Source organism: Heliangelus exortis, chromosome 1 (assembly GCF_036169615.1).
Source record: "Heliangelus exortis chromosome 1, bHelExo1.hap1, whole genome shotgun sequence".
In the NCBI taxonomy this organism is placed as follows: Eukaryota; Metazoa; Chordata; class Aves; order Apodiformes; family Trochilidae; genus Heliangelus; species Heliangelus exortis.
In genome coordinates, this window is record NC_092422.1 from 155,597,439 (window position 1) to 155,619,393 (window position 21,955).

The 21,955-nt window shown below is 36.5% G+C and overlaps 1 protein-coding gene across 2 annotated transcripts; it reads right to left on the bottom strand.

The window, feature by feature from the left end:
* Nucleotides 1-997: 997 nt before the first annotated feature.
* INTS13 (integrator complex subunit 13) lies at nt 998-21,891 on the bottom strand. 2 transcript variants are annotated; one of them, XM_071733195.1, is made up of 18 exons: nt 21,338-21,614; nt 19,810-20,041; nt 18,316-18,390; nt 17,334-17,536; nt 16,979-17,059; nt 15,752-15,842; nt 14,210-14,338; nt 14,036-14,059; nt 12,479-12,563; nt 9,808-9,897; nt 8,755-8,844; nt 7,230-7,408; nt 6,259-6,429; nt 5,706-5,860; nt 4,494-4,724; nt 3,407-3,546; nt 2,526-2,661; nt 998-1,696 (listed from the first exon to the last, which is right to left on the bottom strand). In XM_071733195.1, exons 2-18 carry the CDS (start codon nt 20,032-20,034, stop codon nt 1,657-1,659), a joined length of 2,145 nt encoding a protein of 714 aa, XP_071589296.1. In that variant the 5' UTR covers nt 20,035-20,041; nt 21,338-21,614; the 3' UTR covers nt 998-1,656. The 2 variants fall into 2 exon arrangements, with proteins under 2 accessions (XP_071589296.1, XP_071589295.1); XM_071733194.1 differs by lacking the exon at nt 14,036-14,059 and having other exon boundaries at nt 21,338-21,891.
* Between the last annotated feature and the right edge of the window lie 64 nt (nt 21,892-21,955).

Consider the following 21,955-nt stretch of genomic DNA (forward strand, 5'->3'; position numbering starts at 1 on the left):
ACTAGAAACAAATTGCAGAACCCTGACACTGACATGCTCCCTACCTTCCAGACTTTAACTTCTTTAGTAAACAACTGAAACATCAGGACTGATTTGCAGAACAATCTCATTTAAAACACCCAGAAACTTCTTTTGAGAGAGATAATAATTCCATGGTGGAGTCCACTGTCAGAACATTTCAGATAGAGTATCAAGAGATATAATGATGCAGAATAGCTTATATTCAATTAAGTAATGAAAATACATCTTCAGAATTTAGGATCTCAAAAAAATTACACATTGCTTCTGTAAAAGCTACATAGATTTTGAAATACAATCAAAAATATCACCCATGTACTCTTCAGTTAATCTGTTAAATGGTTCTAAAATAATTCAATACAAACCACATCTGCAAAGTGTCTATATAATTACCTTGAAACTATACTTGGCACTTAAACATAGCTGAAGAAAGGACTCAGGTACCAATGTAAGCAAACACTTGCATATTTGTGTTCAGATCTAGTAATCACAAACCATGGTATTTAAAGTTCCAAGTAAAGAAATATTAACATATTATTTGAGTTTTAGAACAGCTCAAAGATGTGTGTTCAATGAACCTGAAGTATAACACACCAAATCAGTGCTTCAGTCACTTACACAAGCTAGAATAAGGCAATGGATACAGACCAGAGAAAGACTGATGCACTTGCAGAGCTCAGCTATTCACATTTGCTTAGCCCCCTCCAGTTGATCCATGTGGAAGCCAACCCAAGATCTTAAAGAGGACTGGATTACCCACTGCCACTGTGTGAGTTTTCCTCTTTTGAGAATTTCACTATTTAAAAGAAAAAGAGGCTCTACTCAAAGAAACTGAAGACAGATCTACTTTCACATTTCACAGCTTACTCATATTCAGAGTAAGTCTCTCCATGACATTCAAAAAGCCTACACCTAAAACCACAAGTGTCTTACATGGTGTATTTAATTAAAAAAAAAAAAAAGAAAAAAAAAGAAAAAGTAATGATTAGCAAAAAATTTATTTTATTATGCTTACAAAGATTTAATACCAGCAAAACAACATGAAAGGCTTTGCTTTCTAAAGATAATTTCTCACCAGTTTTTAAAAATCCTTAAGCCAACAATTTTTACCTGTAAAACCACTCACTCCCCACCCCTTAGTTGAAAACCAAGATTGGTATTTTCTCAGGTCAGAGACTAAGTACTCAGTGTGCGGTCTTTTTAATGAATCCTGAGGAAGTTTCATATAAATAAAAGTATTCATCAACCAAAATTAACAATATTATCTGTTACCAATTAGCTGGTTCATTGTTTTTTTGTTTGGTTTTTTTTTCTTTCAAACAGCCATCACTGATTTTTAGGTATTAAACATACCTATGGGCAAGGACTTCAAACATTTGATGACTTCTTTTAGTCCATGGCAGCACAGATTTTCTTCATCCTAAAACCATGACTGCAGAATACTTCAAAGGGCAGCTCCTTATTTGTACATCCTTTTAATATGATCTGCAGATTTCATATTCCATAGCAAAAATAATAGAAAAACGTAAAACCCAAAACAGAGCTATACAGCTGTGCTGAAATGGTACCAACATCAATTCCAGCATTAAATATTTTTGCAATTCAGCAAAGTTTTGTCCAAAGAAACAAAATTAACCATCACTGCCGGCCTGCTTTTCCATTTTCTGTTGTTTCCATTCTGAAACACAAGACAATAACTGGTAAGGCTTGTAATTGGAAATACAATCAGATTAAAAAAAAACCCCAAAACCCAAAAAACCTAGACTTCAATATTTTTTGAGAAATTTTTACTTCACTAACCATCCTGTCTCTCCCTGCCCCCAACATGCACAATGGTATCTCCTCTTTAAATAGTTTCTGTTAACAGAGATCAGTAGATAAAGCAAAGGTTTCTGCTGAGAAACTTCATAGCCACAACCACGAAGAACTATCCATCATTAACATCACCAAAAGACAAAAGCCCATATTCATGTGACTACAGAGAATCTAATTCTAGAATCTGAGCTTTAGGAGTATGTTTTAAAATCTTCATTTTCACCCTTCTTATACATATAATTTACTACCTTATTTAAGAGGAGGTTGGTTTGGCATTTGAGTATTTTATGGTAGAACACAGACTACTTTGTCAACTAGAGCGTGGCAAAAGATTCAACCACTCTATTATCAACAGTATTTTTATATTAGTTATTCCTCTGGAAGCTAAAGCAAGCAACAGACTGAGACAAGAAATCACTTAGCTACCATTTAACCCCTGCAGTTGAACCATTTTGTTGCAAGGCCAATCACTGAGGCACAGGAAAGACTGTTTATGAGCATTCAGCCTTGCTCAGGACACACACACACACAGACACACAACTGAAAAGTGAACACTACCATAGCTCTCCATTGATACAGGGAAATGTAGGAATGTATTTATACATTTTAATTACCAAGATGAGTCTTTTTAACGTAAATGAAGTATTCCTTCATGCTAAGATATCTGTAGTGATATGTTTACTGATACAAACCCATTTTCTTCTTTCAGATGTTGATACAGCTCTGCTTTATTGTTGACAGAGTTCAAGCGACCAATAAATTCCTGGTGTTTCCTAGAGTTGGCAGTATTGATCCTATTGCTCCACAAAGAGAGCAAGGACATTGGCCCTAAAATTGCAAGTAAAAAGAATCCCAGTTAATTTCTAAATACTTAAACACAGACCATGCATTTGCCAAGGAGGGTTGGACCAGATGATCCTTGAGGTCCCTTCCAACCTGGCATTCTATGATTCTATTACTCTATTGTTCTAAAGTTGCAGCTGAAATTGCAGACTGTGGTAGCACAGCATATTAAAATCACCAATATTAAACAAGCCTTATAACAGAGGCTGAATATGCTATATGCAAAGTGACCACAGCTGAATAGCTGCTTCATACAAGACTGACTTTTCAAATGCTCAGCCACTGCAACAAATGATAACAGCTCACACCAAGGAAAAGAAGTCAGTGAGAACTGCCCCTTCTTTCAACAATTACACCAACCCAGCAAGAGACAGGAATTTCTAAGACTGGTCCTAAAATAGCATTTCTGCCATACTCAACTATAGCTCAACTAGCAGCAGCAGCAATTTGTCCAGCCCCATTGTCAACCCTAGTGCCTATCAGTTAGACCCATACAGTATCTTAGTAACTTTTTTTTTTATATAGACTTGTTCAGGTTAACATATCACGTGTGTGTATATATATATATATATATATATATATAAAGAATTTCTCAACACTGAGTGTTTAATTAAAAATTATCACTGACTTAGCTTTAACTCAAAGATTCATCTCATTATTTCAGAAAACAAAAAACTGATACAGCTTCTAACTTCACGAGATAAAATCTGTTGCAATTATTCTTCCTTACCTTTTGCCTTTTCAACTGTGGGCATTTCATCCATAGTAATAAGAGGCTTTTTGTTGGGTGGCTCAGGAGAATCAGGGGAATCCTTGATAACTTCAGCTTCTGCTAGTTCTTCTTTTTCTCGGTCCAAAAGACCTTTTAACCTTTTTCAGAGGGGAGAAAAACAGTGAAGAAAAATATGCTAGAGCAGCACATGAAGAAAGGCTGAGTGAGTTGGGGTTGATGAGAAGGCTCTGGGAAGACTTTATAGAGGCCTTCCAGTGCCTGAAGGGAGTCTACAAAAGAGCTGGGGAGGGACTTTTAACAAGGGCATGCAGTGACAGGACAAGGAGTAACGATTTTAAAACTGGAAAAGGGTAGATTTAGATTATATATTAAGAAAAATTCATCACTGTGAGGGTGGCAAGACACTGGAACAGGTTGCCCAGAAAGGCTGTGGAGGCCCTGTTCCTGGAAGTGTTCAAGGCCAGGCTGGATGGGGATTTGAGGAGCCTGCTGTACTGGGAGGTACCCTGTCCATGGAGGCGGAGGTTGAAAATAGATGATCTTTATGCCCCTTGCAGCCACAACCATTCTATGAGTCTATGGATAAAGCCTTAAGTAAAAGGAAGGATTTTGAAGAATAATTTAACTAAGGTAGTTAGCAGTATAGATACTGCAGAGTCAATGAGAAAGCTGGGAATTCTTAATGTTGAAGGAAAGACTAAGTAACAATGTATATACCAAAATAGCATGCAATTTCCTATTATCTTTTAATCTGAATTCAGACCTATTCTATGCCAAATCTCTTATCTCAGTCCCTGTTTCTGTTCCACATAAGAAAATAAAATTGTAGGAATGGATTTGATCACACATAGAAAGGTGTGGTCATGTGCTAGCATGCTCAAAGCATATGCAAATTCAGGTTATTACCATGAAGGTTCTTGGATTTCTTTAGAGTATCAGTTTGAAACACAGAAAACAAGAGACTGACAGATGCTTACCACATAAAAAAAGTTACAAAACCAGCATGAATTGGAGACAGCAGATATATGGACAATCAATCCTGCCATTATTATGCTGTAGTTTTATTTCACTTTAGAAAACTTACCTTTCTGATTCTTGCCACGGCTTATCTGATTCATAGTCTTTGCCCAACTTCTCTGACTTGTCTTCTTTATCTTCTCTTTTTCTACCTCGTTTCTTGCGTTCCTCTTCTTCTGGGGGTTTGCTCCTGCAAGCCATCAAACATTCCAAGACTCGCTGGTGTTTGTCTGAGTTGTTTATGTGTGCTCGTACCAGGGTCTCCAATTCATTCCACATAATCCGGTATTGTTCATCTCTAAGCAAGGGAAGAAAACCAGTATTAAATACACTATTGCTAAGATCATTAAACAATTGAATAAATAAAGGTTAAGAAACAGACTTTAAGAAACCAGCACCCCCACAGAACAAACAAACAAAGCCAACCAATCAAAAAAAAAAAAAGTCGAAACAGGTTCTCTGTTCTCTTGCACAGGAGGTTGATTCACCTGGGATTACACCATCCTTGAAATCTGAAACCTCATTCTACATAACACTTCCCCATTAACATCTGAAGATTTTATACTATGTCCACTGAAACAGAATTCTTAACTTCCACAAGATCTCACTGTCAAAAGCCACTTATAAACTCTTTCAGGTGCTTGTTAGCTTCGCAATGTCAGGATACGCAAGGGGCAACTTATGTACTGGCATGCAAATAAATTACAATTTATTATTTGGATTTTAAAAAAATAAATAGAAAGTACCATGCTACTGTAAATAACTTCAAATAACTTCCAGTCATTTGGGTCATCTACTGTGGCTGAATTTCTCTTCAGCCAATTCTTGGATATACAATGCACACATCATAATGACTTCAATATCAGGGTATGCTATGCTTGTTTTAAAGGAGTAGCCCATATTTTAAATAACTGTTTTAAAAGGATTTGACTATTCTAATATATCCAGTTTTAAAGTACTGTTAATTTAAAATGCCTGGTTCCACTTTTTTTTATTCCACTTTCTCTGACTTAGCTTGTAGCAATCTCTTACCTTTCTTGGTTACTATCTTTGATTTTGTATTTTTTAACACACTGCCAATTTTTGGGTAATAAAATTATGTATTTTTTTCCTAACATATAGCAGTAGCAGTACTGTGACAGCTGTGATTTGTATATGTACCTCATTTAGTTTACTATGTATTATCTTTGGCCAAATTTTTTAAGACTTAGTATCAAAATAATGTTAATGGAAGATTCCTGAAAAAAGTCCAACACCAACAAAGAGACATGCATGTAACCTTTTTGGACCCTTTCCTCTGGTACCAACTGTTGAGATTGGCAGCGGATCATTTTTTCTCTCCATGTCTACCAAATTGTATATTGTTTTTTGACAATTCAGAACATCCTCATCAGTCATTGCTTCTTTTACAATCACACTGGCTAATGGCACTACCTGTAAGACAAAACAGAAGTCAACAACGAGAAAATCTCTATGTCACAGGACAAAAACAGAAAGAACAAAATCAAAGGCAGTGGAACCATGGAACCACACACAACAGAAACACCCACTCACACCCTCAATTTCATTGGAACTCAAAGTGGGTACAAGCAAATGCATGTTTCATTTACCTGGCAGCACTGTAGCTGTCAGGTTCAAATATTTCACCCTATTTAAATGGCAACTCTATAATCTATTAACATTAAACACAGAGTACTCCAATGATAATTAAACTCTAAATAAATCACTTGTCACAAAATCAGTTTATCACAAAGCAGTTAATATTTCATCAAGTGGTAATTTGAATCTTAATCTAGAGCAAAATAAGAGGTTATTAACTCCAGGCTACTTACAGCTTGCATGTTGAAGATGGTAGTTTGTGAAATAATCATAGGCCAGTAACGAGTATGTTTCTCTAACTGATCTTTTGCACGTTCCAAAGGAATTTCAAGACTTCCATCGATCTTATATCTGGGCTCTAGAAAAGGAGTTAATCGGTTTTCCCTCATAAATTCACCAAAATCCTAATGATAACCAAACAAGATACAATTAGGCATTTCTCTAACACAGTAACTTTCACTGAACGGGCAAAACAGCATGGGTCTTGCTTTTTAGTAACTGTGTACCATCCCCACCACTATACTTGACCCTAACAACCAGAGCCCTGTTTCTAGCATTCAGATGTACATTATTCAGGGTGAACGCAAAAAAAGCTGTATAGAAATATGGGTTAAAAACTGATGGAAAGTTTTTGATGATGACACTTCCTATGTCTGCAAGGTATTTCAGGTATGGCAAGAGTTTTATTATATTTTTCAGTAACTCACTTCTCCTTGTTTACAAAAGATACAAAGGATGTGTTGAAAAAATTTCAAAAATCTAAAAATGACTGCCAGCTGACTGTCTGCTTCATACCCAGGGCTCAAAGCCAACCACTTTATCTTTTCTATTCATTGTACAAATCATTCATGTGAATTTATCTGACAATAAGCAGAATATAGCCCTATGCATATCCAGCCCATAAAAAAATCTTGCCAAGAAAAATGTTATTCTAGAATCAGAAGAAACTTTAAGTAGTTATTGTGTATAAGGAGGCAAGTACTTCCTTGACATAGAAAGGATTCTACAGCACAGGCATAACAATAAGCAGATACACTATTTCATACTAAACGTGTATCAGTAGTGCAATGAGCAACAGTTTGACCATGCAATCCACACCAGCTCTCCAGAAAATGTACCAATGTTTCCTTCATTGTAGGGCACATCTATTGCACTACATCTCATCACCTGGGATACACAACAACTTCCAAGAAAGGAATCTTACTGTAATCCGGTAATCAGTGACTCTTCCACCACACCCTTCACTAATTGATGGAGGATCTTCAAGAATTGATCGTGAGCTGCTTAATACATGCAGAAAAATTTCTCCTCCGTGGCTGCTGAGCATATGACTAATTACTTTAGAACCAGACTTGCGGGGCTGTTCCAACAAAACAGAACGACCTGTTGAAAATGAGATGGGTTTCATTAGTTACTGTTATTAGTTACCAGCTGAACAAGGAACAGTTCTCTCCCTTAACTATTCACTCCATGTTCTTACACAGAAATTTTAAACAGAAATTTCAAAAAGCCTTTTCTCCTAAACCAACCAATCACTTTCTCTGTAGGACATTTTTTTTTAGTAAAAATACATATTTCTAAGACATTAAAATGGCATACTATATAAGGGCAGTTTGTTTGTTTTAATTGCAACAGGTTATGTTTGTATACTAAGCTTGCTTGGCCTACTGCAGAAACTCTCTCATTACAAGCAATTTCTACAAAGTAACCTACTTGAGTATAAAACCACCCATACTATTTGTTAATGATTAAAATGGATACAAGTTTTCCAACAAATAAAACTGCGTTTGTCTTATTTCCAACTAAATACACCGAACACAAAAGGGTGAATTCTCTAAATATGTTTGCTGTAAGGAAGCAAAATAGAAGATCAGAAGGGAGTGGTTATCTGAAATATGCTATTAATTTCAGTTCTAACATTTTTTATTAAACAAAGTACTTTTTTCATACAGTTTAGAGAAAAATACAGAAAACTAATTTGTTTAAAAGACAATGTACATTTATTTAGACACTCAAATGACATAACTGAGGAAAACATCCCATTAAAAGGCTGTTTGTAAGGCAATTTTCTAAACTGTAAAAAAACCCACATGAAATTAACATTGACTGCAAATCACTTGTTTGACTTAGGCTTACCTCTTAAACATGCATTTAAATGGCAACCTGTTACAGAAAGTTTATCCATGGAAATGGGCAAGATATTGCAGATAAGCAAAAGGTAACTAAACCTAACCTACTTTTTTGACTGATAGCAGTACAGGTAGGTATGTCTACTTCAGCTGACCAATATACTTAGGTGCTTATAACTCAGTTAAGATCTTTCTGTGTCTGCCCAGCATCTGCTAAAAGTCAGGCAGATCTAAGTTACTAGTATTTTGAAACAGCCAAATGAAGCACTGTGATCACATGCAGTATGACATACTGTAAGCAGTGATTCATACTAAAATAGGATAAGCAAAAAGCATTCTAGCATTTGGATTTGGGAAAAAACTACCAGAATTAAACACTTCCTTTATTCTTTCTATCTTTCCTGCCACCAAATTTTAAAAAATGTTCCATTCACCTTTTAATAAATTTAACAACTTGCTTATTCATACAACATGTTTAAATAAATTTAACATTTTTGCAGCACACAGGCATTTACTGCCATACAAAAACAGGCTAAATGCTCAATTCACAATATTAACAATTAAAAAGTTAAGTAAAATTAGCCAAATACACAAATTTACCATTAAGGAGAAAGTTAGTAAGGCATGAAGAAGGTCTGCTATTTACATCTACTGGTGAAATTCTGTATGCTCCAGTGCAATAGTGTAATTCTGAAAAATAAATGGTAGAAAAGTTGAGTGTAGTTCAGTTCCACACATAGAAAAAACATCGCACAAAATAAAAAGAAGGGGAGGAGACTATTTCACCAGGATCATAACTAAAAAGTCTAGCTGCCTCTCCAGCTGCAAGTTTACTGCTTTCACCATCTCTTCTCAATTTTCCAGTGCCCTCAACTCCAAGAACCTAACATATTCCCAAACCCTGTTCCCAGCAGGATGTGCATTTCTCATCTCCTGAATTCTTTCACTGCAGAGTCAACCTCCTCTTATTTCTCTTATCTATACTTTTGACCTACTGGCTCAAAGTGTAAATATATCTTGCTGTTAGTCTAGAGGGTGCATGAGCTGAATGGCCAGTTGATTCTTAAGTTACCCCAAATCTTCCCAGACTTTCTCTCCACTGATCAGATTTGGGTAGAGATCTCTGCCTTACTTGGAGCTGGAAGTTAATACAGAGGAACTAGTCAATTGATAGCATTATTGCACACATTTAATTCCTTATAAAGCTTTTTACTTAGCATCTAAAGATTGTACTTAGGTTTTCTCCCCACTGCAAAAAACAAGAATTAAATGAAAAAATATGTAATGTATTAAGCCTGCTACGAAAAAAAAACACCACTGGAGAACAGTGTCCTGCCAGAGAGGCAAATAATTACTGAACATTGTAGTCACAGGACAACTTCATGATACTTAAGAGGAGGTTGAAAAAAAAGCTGCCAAGAAAAACATTAGTATCCTTCTCACCTTCTACACACACTACTGATAAGCCAAGATCAGAAGAGCATCGCATGACCATTAGGTAAAGCAGGGTGCAGTCAGCAGTGAGGTTTAAAAAGCAAAGGGTAAAGTCAACATTAACTAGAAGTAAATTACCTCCTTGGTTAGATTCTTACCAAGTCAGGGGGACTCAACACAAGTTAGAATACCAGTTCTGTAAGATACTATGTTACTTACCCACACTATTTGTTCTAGGAGTACACCATTTTAAAGTTACAGTTTCTTTGAATGTGCCTTCTCTGCTATTGCCACCTACATGGTTATCACCTGCAACATGAAGTCAAAAAGTGTGTCATGGCATGATCAACCATATTTTCTTTATTAGACAGCAAAAACCTCTCAATTTCTAAGGTACAAAATATTTATAACATAAGTACATACAAAATGTAATGCAATTTTTAAAAGTTAGATACCTAACCTAAGCAAAAGCCAAAGTTATTATCAGTGGCAGTTAAAAAATAACCTAAAATCAGCAGCTCCTGCACATATTTCGAAAACCAATACAGCAAACATATACTATATAAGTATAAATACTATAGCTCCAAATTATGTTCCATATGTTTGATACATTTGAAAATTATACATATATTGTTTTATCTACATATTTTTTTTTAAAATGTGTAGGAATTTAAGACAATCTATTTTTCAATTTTCCATGCGGAGATTAGAATGTTTTAAAAATGCTAAAGCTGTTAATTTCTTGCATGTCTTATATCCAAAAGTAAAAAAAATTAAATCTAAAGGCATATTTCAGAAGTTGGGCTTTTGGGGAAAAGTAGTATTTGGTCTTATCATTCAGTATCTTTGCTATGATTCAATTTCAGCATCTCTCAACATGTTTCATGGGCCATAGATGTTTTACCAGTAAAATGACTTCAAACTTCTCACTGATAAACAGTATGACCAAAACCAACTGAAACCATTAAAACAGACATTATCAATACTCCTTAGTACATTAAAATATGTTTCTACTAGTGAGTTTTGTGATTCTCCATGATCATTGACTTATTTAACTGAATTTTGCATGAAGTTTTGGAATTACAGTAGCATAGTCACTAATATGCTCAAATCCACAGTAACTGAGAGGAATTAGACACACATACCAACATGCAAGAATATATGTAGTATGCCAGGGGTTATTTTAATTTTCTGTATAAGTTTTCTTTTATTTTTTATCAAAGGTATTTACGCACAAAAGATTTTTTTTATTTCTTTATTGATCATGCAGGTAACTTGCAGGTGATTTTTCTCTGATAAAATAACTGGAGTCATTTTAGAAAGTCTCTCAGAATACCTAAAGGCCTAACACATTTACAAATTCTCTAGCAGCATTTAATAGAAATAGGATCAATTTAACTGAATTCTTGCTTACCTAGTATCAGAGCTATTGCAGCTTAAAAAATTTACTTAAAATCAAAATTTACAGGATTCAAGAACACACCTATTCCTCTTTAAGTTCTGATGGAAAAAATTTGGAGACATTGCAGCTGGAGTTTGCTGTTGGCTTTTCCTAGCAGAGTTTTTTCTCAACCCAACAGGTACTACAAAACTATTTCTAAGCCACGACAATAAAGCTTTACAATTATTTAGTTCAGGTGACTAAATTCATTATTCTAACACCCCATTCTTTCTCCTCAAACTTTAATCACACCCTCTGCTAAAGTAAGGAGCACATCACTTAGATGATAATGAGGAGTTACCTCTTCGTTGTCAAACTAATGGTAGCAAGAGAAATAAAAGCTCTAAATGGGCTTTGTATGGACCATATGATCTCAAGCTTCAGAAAATATCCACTCTTTGCTAAATAACTGACATAAATAACTCATCTGTTAAATTCTTCACTTCTTAGAAGTTGAACCACCAGCAACTTTCAAGCATGCTTTACAACTATATAATTTCCAAAACTATAACAAGTATCTACAGCCTGTATCTACAAAAATTTATTCTCTACAAATAGTACAAACTTAGCTTTAGAAGTACTGAATTGTGTAACAGAAACTATCAAGGCAGCAAGAGAAAACAAAACTTTTAAAAGAAAAACTTTAAAAGCTTCAGATGAGACTTCAGTACTTAAAAGGCATATAATCTAAGTATTCCACAGCACAATGGCACAGAGGCTGAGGGATTTTGCACTGCTTGCCTTTGCTCTTAATTCTAGTAAAACAGAATTTTTTAGCCTGACTTGCTGACAAACTTTTACATCCAACACTGTTTCATAAACAACAGTTCTGCATAATGCTTACTGTTGTGTTTTTCTAACACAGTTCAGTTAAGCAGCATTATTAAAAACTCACTTCAGAGAAATACTGGGTAATAATTCTAATCTATAAAAAGGATAATAGGCATGTCAAATACATAAAAGCTCAAAAGCCAAGTAAATACTGTCTTTTCCAAAGCAATAAGTAGGTCCATGGGATGCAAGAAATGTCAATTATTATTACTTAACCGACTAAAAGCTCAACTGTGCAAGGAGTAATTTCCCACAAATACTCACAAGAGGTACTTCCTTTTGTAAAATCACTGCACATCTGGTCACTCATGTACTTTACCTCAGTAAGGACTTGACATGCTCCTCCAACCTCACACAAATATCCTACATGTATGTGAAATCTTGTCTGATGAATTTGATCTGTTTTTTTCCATCATTATATTAATTATTTCTGTATTAATATGTGCCAGTAATGAGTAAAACTCCAATGCCAACATTATAAATCAAGTTCTTATAAGAAGTAACTGAAAATATGCTAGCCATGCCTCAAATTTGCATCTTGAATCTCACAATCTTCCTTTGTGAATACTTCCAAGCAGACTGATCAGAAGCTACTTTTAGGGGACTATTTCTACTTACCACTTTTTAAAAAGTCAACATGTGCCTCTTTGTGGTGAAGAAGCTCCACATCATAGTTGGCTGATGTGTTAGCATGTTGTTCTTCCTTTAAAAAAAGAAAAGCAGAAAGATTTTTTTTTTTTACCTTAAGGTGACTTTTTTTTTAATAAATGAATGATTCTACATTTACCTTTCACTCCAGAAGAAAACAAGTCTCAAAATGCATCAGACAACAACAGGACTGCAATGTTAAGGAAACTGTTTTCTCTCTGCCCTGTTTAAAGATGCAGACATCTGCTTCTCCTCCTTTTCCTTTTCTGAAACCATATGGTCTCTTCTTTATGCATGTCATGACAGTGCAATAGTGTAAACACAGGTAAAAAATAGACTTAACTACTTTTGTTTAAAGTAGTGAAGTTAAGGAAGGCTGTAACATATTGAATACCACCAGTAGTCACAACTTACTGAGCAGCAAATGGTCACTGCAGAACAGAGATGGCAATTACTTCACATAACTAAAACTTTCAAGTAACCCAAACCAAAAAAACCCACTCTTAAAACATACAAGAATTTTCTTGCACTTGATATGTAGAAGTGTACTTGGAGCTGCAAGTTTATAACTAAAAAATCATGAAGAGGATGCTGCATCTTTAGACAGTTGCAGAGGACTAGCAAAAACAGAACAGTAATCTTTAACTTATTCCAAGTAAAAAAAAAAAAAAAAAAAAGTAAAACCACAGAGTGCCCAACATAGTCTATTACTGTAAGGACAAAGGCAGAAGGGAGAGGCATACCAGCAGCACACAGGTCAGAAGGTTACAGACAAGGTATTTGCAAACTTAAGTCACATTTATGCCATGACCCATGTCAAAGTTTCATTAAAGCTGTGAAAATAATTTTTCATTTCATGTTTTAACTTACAAAATCCATACAATATTGCTAGCTTTCTAAGATGCAAATAATGATTGGCAGTATTAGAGCTCCATGATTTTTTTAAATCAGAAAAGTTTCTGCCCTGCCCTTTTTTGTTTGAATACAGACACTTGTTTCAATTGTCTCTTGCTGCCTGATCAGAAAATTACTGTAAACTTACAACTTGAAATCCTTAGTTGCACTGATATCCATCTAGGTAGCAATTTAGAAATATATATTAAAAACCAGGGACATAAACAGCTTTGAACAGACTATATTTAACATCTTTCTTAACTAGATATATCCCTTGTCCTCCTGTTTCTGTCTCTGGAAAACCTACTTCAAACTGGAAAACCTACTGGGAAACTGTTAGTCAAAAATCAGCTATTAGTTACAAACACCTTTATGTTGGGTGGGCATGATGGAACAGAGGAAAAAGAGACTCACTATGCCACTAAAATGCACAAGGGTCAAGAATATCTAACACAACTAGAAAAAGACAAAAGAATCACAGACAAAGTAATCTGAGGTAAAGATTGTATTTATATAAAATAATACAAAGAAAATTGAAATAACATTTGTATTGCTACATCACAATTGAGATTCAGCAATACAACATTTTGTTCTGTGATCCTTCTTTATTTTTACCCCTTTATTTTTACTAACCTGGTCACAGACATTGAATGTGGGCTAATAAAAAAAGAAAAAAAAAACAAAACAGAAAATATGATATGGAGAGAAAAAACATGTAAAAATTCAATTAAAATAAACATTAAGAGTTTTCAAACAAATTTAGAAGTGATGCAGATAGTTATCATAAAGCTATAGACACAGCATTACCTTCATAGGAATGTTAGTTATGGTGGTTGAAGCCAGGTCAAAGTGTTGTTGTACTAAAACATTCAGTTTTGTAGCCAGATGCTGTCCAGCACGAACACTGTGCACTTCACTGGTTAAAACAGGTGAAAGCTAAAATCAATAGACAGAGTAAAATAAACTGACAGATTAGGACCTAGGATGATGTAACAATAATCATATGAAATTCTAAAATAAGCACATTTATACTCCTGAATCAGACTGGAGGAAAACAAACTACCACTCAAAAAACCCACACCACAGAAAACTTAAGGAAGCAGAAAAATTCTTAATTGTTCAGAATTTCATAGGTTATGTCAGTTATTATGGTTGCAGTTGCTACAAATTGAAAAAAAAAATCAGTCTGATAAAAACTTGAACCCTTGTTAACAGGAAGAACTGGTATCACAGAGAAGTCAGTAGCAGCTTTGAGCCTCGTCTTCCACTCTTATCCACTGAGTAAAAGGAACAAAGCAATTTTTATTTGGCTACCTGTAAGTGCTATCTATACATAAGGACTTTGGTTTCAGGAAAAAAAATTGTGATAAAGATGACTCTTACAGAGAAAAGTAATAGCCAACTTATACTCTTCAGTTCACTTTTTTTGTTTTACACCTACAAATCTCTGGATGGTAACTATTATAGTCCTTTTCAGATATGAAATAATATGCAGGACTAGATGCTTTTCATGTGAAGAATAGATTTTTTCTTATGGTCGTCTTCTTTCATGAAGCACATAAAAATACTGAGCAGTACAGACTGATGAAGAGCAGAATATATTGCAGAATATTTTGCATGTACTTGGTTTCAGAATGATCTCTTACAAGCAACACTTCACCTTTTTGTTAAATAATCCTTAAAAGTATATGTAGGGTACCCAAAGTCAGACCTATTCTACAAATGTGTCTGGTACTGCCCTTTCGTTTTGGAGCAGAGAAGCTTTTAATTGATTTTCATTAAAAACACATTGTGTTTGCTAACACTGGAACAGAACTTTAACAAAAGCTCTTTTTGGTTTCATGAGGATACAATTCAACAAAAAAGCTGAAAATGCCAGCAAGTTTGTATGGATAACATGGACCACACAGTGCTGAACAAATACAACAGGTATTTGGGAAAACAGGACTTGCTGATGGCTTTCTATTAGGTCCCTTTTTGTGTGTTTTCCTCTCAAAAAACTATCAAACTCAAGACTGTCATTTTATTTCATTAATGGGCTTACTTCACAAAAAAAAAAAAAAAAAAAAATCTATCATGAGTTATTTCTACAAGAAACTTAAGTAATAAAACGAAAAAGAGGATACCATATATTAATGAATGTTACAGAACAGGAAAAGAAAGCATGCACTTTAGATGGCAATATGTAGGCTGTCACATTTTCAAAGGATTAGTGCCTGTTCTTTTTCCCACACCTTACCAGAGACCAAGGCTCAAAACATTATTACTGAATACTTAAATTTGCCCTCTGTTTTAAGTCTGACACAGTTCCTAATCTTTGGATAAATTTTCTCATTTTAAGCTCCTTACCTCTTTTTTAGGACGATCTGAAACAAGGCTGTCTTCACCAACTGGATAAGTATGGATTAAGACCAACTCACATTTCTGAATCTGCATTAGACTTAAAAATAAAAACATTCTATTCAGCCTACAGTGTGGCAGATTCTCTCTGATAAATTACACCAATTCTCCCAAGATTAATCAGATTTCCAGAACACAACCACAACATACTGTTTCTGAAAGCATTCTGTAGCAACCAGGGTATACTAATGATTTGCAAAAACACATACTTATAAATAAATTATCATAATAAAAAAGGTATAACACTTCTATATGCTATCTACCTATGCTATAGCACTGTGTTTATTTTTGGACATAGCAAATACATCCTTAACTGGTGTAATCTCTTCAGCTTTATTCAACTGAAAATTGACCCTACAGAGGATCTGTGTCTAGAGCTGTGTGAGCAGGTGTTAACAAGGGGATTCCAGCAAACATGAAAACAACCCAAATAATGTGCTCATCTTGTAACGTGGGTGGAAATTTGGAGAGGTCAAGACACTGTTCCACTTTTCTCTCTTCACAGTGGACTTGGAAGCAAATTCCCCCAGGGCACGATCCTTTATACATACATGAAACTGCAACTGCAGGATGTAAATATAGGAGACTCCTGGTTCTGCTATATAAGTGCCTAAGAACAGTATCTCAACCTACTATACACTTTACAAGGCAAACACACAGCCCCTGGGCCAAACAGTTCACTGTTTAATTAGACAAAATATATAGTAGAAAAATCACTTCTCCGAGGAAATGCGATCTGTATTTCAAGAGATTCCTTTATCTAAAGGGATGTGTCAGGCAGGGCAATAATTTAGAAATTAACAACTAATTTCAAAGAATTAGCTATTTTACTCAAAAGAAGACTGATGTAAAATGGATGCAGTGGTATGAAGAAAAATGTTTATCAGATGCATTACTAATTACAAATAAACAGTACATGAACAAGGCACAGTTGTGTGATTCATTTTGGAACAAGATGTAGAAGATGACAGAAATAATGTCCTATGAGGATAAGAAGTGATACTGAAAAGCTCATGATCATACACCAACTCCAAATCAACAATATGATTTAACTCACAGGCATTCATTCAAAACATTCAACAGAGTAAGTTTTCAGCAACAAAAAAACATTAATTTCACAGAGCATGTAACGGGCACATGCAGAAGATAAACTGTATCTGTAAAAAGTATACTTACTGATCCGAATTAGCTGCAAGCTTGTTATGTTCATGAATGGTTTCCTGAACACAATCCTCAAGCATCCGAACATGACTGTCACTAGAAAGAAATTTAATTTACTTTTTCATGCAGGATAATCAATCCTTCTGTTCAAAATAACATGCAACTAAATACCCCCTATTTCAAGCAGGAAATTTTTGGTTTGTTTCTGTAACAGACATCCAAAACCAAAACCTTTAATAAGGCAAAAAGTGATCTAACAAAGAACAAAAAAAGCTACCTACCTGGGGCACTAATTCCTGACAATCAATTACAATAAAAATGTAATAATTTTTTTTTTCTCTTTAATGGTAGAAGCCATTCTCATACATACCTTTTTGCATTAGTAATACAGATTATTCTTCCTCTATTTCCAACACGTTCTGCATTCTCCATGAGCATGGTTCGAGCCTCATGCTGGTATTCTGTTATTTTGCAGAGTGCTTCAACTGCTGCAACCAGACCGTGCAGTATGCTGCAGCACTCTGGATCTGCCCGAGGATTAGGTGGCCCAACAGCTGCTAATGCTGCCATCAACTAGTTAAAAAGAAAAAAAAAGAAATTATTATTGAAATTTACTTTCCAGAGAATTGTTAAAATGATTGGTTAAGAGAAAAGTCACCGGTATAACTCACTTTATATGCAAATTAATATTCTTGAGAGAAAACCAAACAGAACAGTTAATGATCACTCTATGTCCTCAGCCTTCTGGAAAACATTTGGCCCTATATTATCTTTTGCAATTCATTTATTAATTGTTACCAAGACTTGAGAATATATTGTCATTTATTACAGAAAAATACCTGGCTATAATAGCAAGCTATATAAAATATCTGAAAGACATATTATTATTATCAGTTGCCATCTGCTTTTCTTTTCTGAGAAAGTAGAAATTCAATTCCCACCCAAAAAAAATTTTTCAGAGGAGAGTCCATTCAGTATGAAACAATATGAAAGTAAAGAAAATAATTTTTTTCTCCAGTTAATTTACCTATCATGTAAATGTAAAAAACATCAAGAAATTAAAAGCTCAAGAAGTCACCACAAGAAATATATAGGTAATTCCTTCACAACATTAATTTTGATACAAAACTCTATACAGAAAGCTCCTTGATTCTTTTTCAGTTATGCAAAGCTGCCTATAAAAAAGTCAAGCCTCACAGGATACTTAAAATTCTGTTACACAATAATTTCAGACCAGACCCACCACCATTTTAACTAGCCAAAGTCAGTTCATGATAGACACAGGAAGAAGCTTCTGTTTATTCTGCAATTAAACTGGACTTATAATATGAAAGAACGTTTACAGAGCATACCTCCTGCAAGTTCTGATCTTCTTGAGTCCAAGAATTCAAGACATGAGCTCCAGAATCGCTCACAATGAAATTCACCTAGAAGGATCAAAAAAAGCACATAAAGATAAGTCAGTCTTACAGATAACAGCTATTATGGCTAATTCCTCAAATTCAAACGAACACGAATTATACATCTTTCTTTTGACACCAGAAATAGGTGCAATGACAAGACAAACTGAAAGTAAACCAACAGAAACACAAGAATAGCATCCACTCCTGCTATATTCAGTTACCCCTTTATTACCCAGTTACCCTTATTGTGATTAATAACTTCTGACTCTATATTTTTAAGCCACTAAATGATCTCTCCACTGAATTAGCACTGCAAGATATTATGAAGCATTTTAATAATTAGATTTTTTTTCAGTAAAATAGCTACAAAAAAAATTATAATACTACAATATTGCAAATTATTCTTCAAAGACCATCACAGTGGATTGCAGGGGTAAACACTAGCAAAATTTAATAAGCATCACATAGCAAAATATGTTCTGAAGTTAGCAAAGAGTCAAGAGGAAGCACACTTTCCATTACAAATTCAGTTTCTCACACCACACAAACTCCAGTTCAGCCAAGTGATTCAAATTCTTTAAGCATACACTTGATATAAATACAGAATGGGACTTGGCTGTTTATTAAACGTTCCAAACTGGAGTTTAAACTAAACATTTGCTGTATGAGAACCAGGACACATAATCCATCAAGGCAGTGAGGCTGACCTGCATCAAATTACTGAACCATGGGCAGTATTTGTGAGTGCCTGGCCCCTGGCTCAGCTGCTCCCCGACAGCCAGTATCCCACCATCACTGCTCTGCACCCCTATCACTGTCAAAAGCTTATTTAACTTCCATGGTTTTTTTAAGTGTAACTAACCATTAGGACACTGCACAATAGTTTACTCAATTAATGAGAAAATATCTGAAAACACAGGGATTAGGTACCTTAATTTATGATACCATTACAGAACCTACAAGGCATTTATTTAAGAACAGCTAAGTGCCAGGAAAGATCTCCCACTTTTTCAGACTGGTAGCTTCAGGGAGATCCTACCTTTTCCCAACGCCCAGCATTGCTTCAAAGTTGTCACTAAAGACCTCAAACAGTGCTACCAAGTGTGTTTTGACAGAAAATTCAATTTGAAAAATACGTTACTCAACCTTTTGTAAACTCATAGCTTGGCAGAATGCAACAATAAATCCCTAAGTTACCTAAAAACACCTCTCCATGTTTTGCACTGAGTTATAAAGTGACACTAAGGACAATGGAAGGTCCCAAAAGTAAATGGAACGGGATTCGTATACTACTGAAACCAACTTAAAAAGCAGCAGAACTAATAAAATTCAATATACTAAATCAGATTTGCTAATCAACAGCTAATTATATTAAAAGACAATGGGAAAACATCCCTTATACTGCCTGAAGTATTCATACGCAGTCAGTCTAGAAGAACTTACCAGTTTCTTGAAAGGAAAAATATCATACATTATTCTACAGTACTCCATGGATGATTCCACTGAACAGGTCCACAGTGATTTTGATATAGGTGCTAAAGGTATAATTCCTTGGGTCCGATTCTTTACTAACATATCAAATTCAACATGTTGTCTGCAGGATTCTGCCATATATGGGCAGTGATCCACAACAAAAACAGTTTTATGAGACTCAGAAAAGATTTTCATTTTCTTCCTAAAAGAAACAATATTATAATCAGAAGGAAACTGTACAAAGCAAGAAAACAACAAGATTACTGTACAATTTACGTAGTATAAAATTATCTTACTACAATATGCAAGTTTTAAAGAGGTTAGTTACCCTGTTACAGTATTTAGATTACACATTGCATACATTAGCTCCTACAATACAGCTTTCAAAAGGCTACAAAAACCTCCCATCTTAAGATCTATATACAAGGAGACAAATGCATTCTAGAACTTTTACTAGACCACTTATTTAGTCTATCACACTTCTAATCAGAAGAAACTATTTTTTCTCAGAAAGAAGAAAATCTAGAAGATGTGGATGCACACTCCTGTAAAGGCAAGAATGCTGTACACGCAAAAAATTAGTTATGATTGGAGTACTCGGACCCTGAAATAGTATAAACAGACTTAAGTGGATTTTCAGCCTCTACTTTGTTAGATATATCTTTACTTTTAAATTAATATTTACAGCTATACTTTGTTCTCTCACCAACAGAAATACCAAGTCTGAAATAATAATGTAAATGTTCCTTACACAGCAAGACTCATATAGTCACCCCTTTACTCTTTTTTAACTATGAAATCTGAGAACTCCTCAATGAAGTGCGGTGCCCTTTCCTCTTTCACATCGACAGACACCCATAGCATCACTGAAATAACTATTTTGAAGCAGCCATAAGGTCAAGTCCTTTCATTAGGGTGGAAATCATAACTTGAAGACCCAAGCTACATACAGTAGCACTATACTAGTGCTTCTAAAAGTACTAACCTTAGATCAAAAACACCCCTGATGTCAAACTTACTCAACTTCTGGATGTTTCCACAACGCTTCTAGTATAAAAACCTATTTCATCCACGCAAAAGCTGCTGAACAACAGATCACCACCACCCCCCAAAAAAACAAACAAAAAAGAGATACTCAAAGACATTAACAAAAAACTAACAAAAAAAACCCCAGCCAACCGAAAATTTAAAATAACGCCGATTTACGCAAATCATCCGTCGAGCAGCACCTCGCTCGGGGTGGGGGCACGTTCAGGGCTGCCGGGGCACGCTACACTCCCTTGCCGTGAACCCCGGCCAGGATCTTGCCTCCTATCTCCAGCCGGCCGGAGGCTGAGGGGCCGGGGAAGCCGCGCTGGCTGCCGGAGGACAGGCAAGCAGGGCAGGGGGGCCCAGGGCCGCAGGCGACCGGCAGCACGGGTCTGGAGCTGACGAGATGGGTCCCCTCGGCCCCGTAGGCCGGGGGAAGAGGGGAGATGGCAAGGGAAGCGCCTCTCACCTGGGCCGGCTCCTCCTCTGCTGCAGAAGGCCCGGTACTGCTCCGCGCCGCGCCCGGGCCCGTCCGCGGGCTCGCTCGGAGGAAGAGGGATGAGGCCCACGGGACGACCTAGAGAGGGTCGGGCGCGGGCGCCTTCGGCCAGGAGACCTCCATGCCCCTCCGCCCGCTTCCTCCGCCGCCGGCTCCGCGGCGAGCGCGGGGCCCAGCTCCTGCCTCCGCGCCCGGCGCCCGCGGGGGTGGGAGAAGCGGCCGAAGCCCCCCCCGCTCCGCCCACCCCTGAGGCCGCGAGACCCCCGCGCGGCCACTTACGCCGCTGGCGCAACGGCTCCCCCAGCGCTGGCGGGGGGAGCGCCTCTCCCCTCCTCCTCCTCCTCCTGCTTCTCCTCCTCCTCCTTCCTCCCTCCCCGAACACCTCCCCACCGGTGGCGGTGGCGGCGGCGGCGGCAGCAGCAGCAGCACCAGCCACCCGGACCCCGGCGGCCGGCCGGGCTCACTCGCCCCCCATGTCCGCCCTGCCCTCCCGCTCTGCCCTCCGCCTGGGCGCGGGCCGCCCCGCCCTGCCGAGAGACGCTACCCCCGCACAGCGCGGAGGAGGAGGAGGAGCCCGAGGCCGCCGAT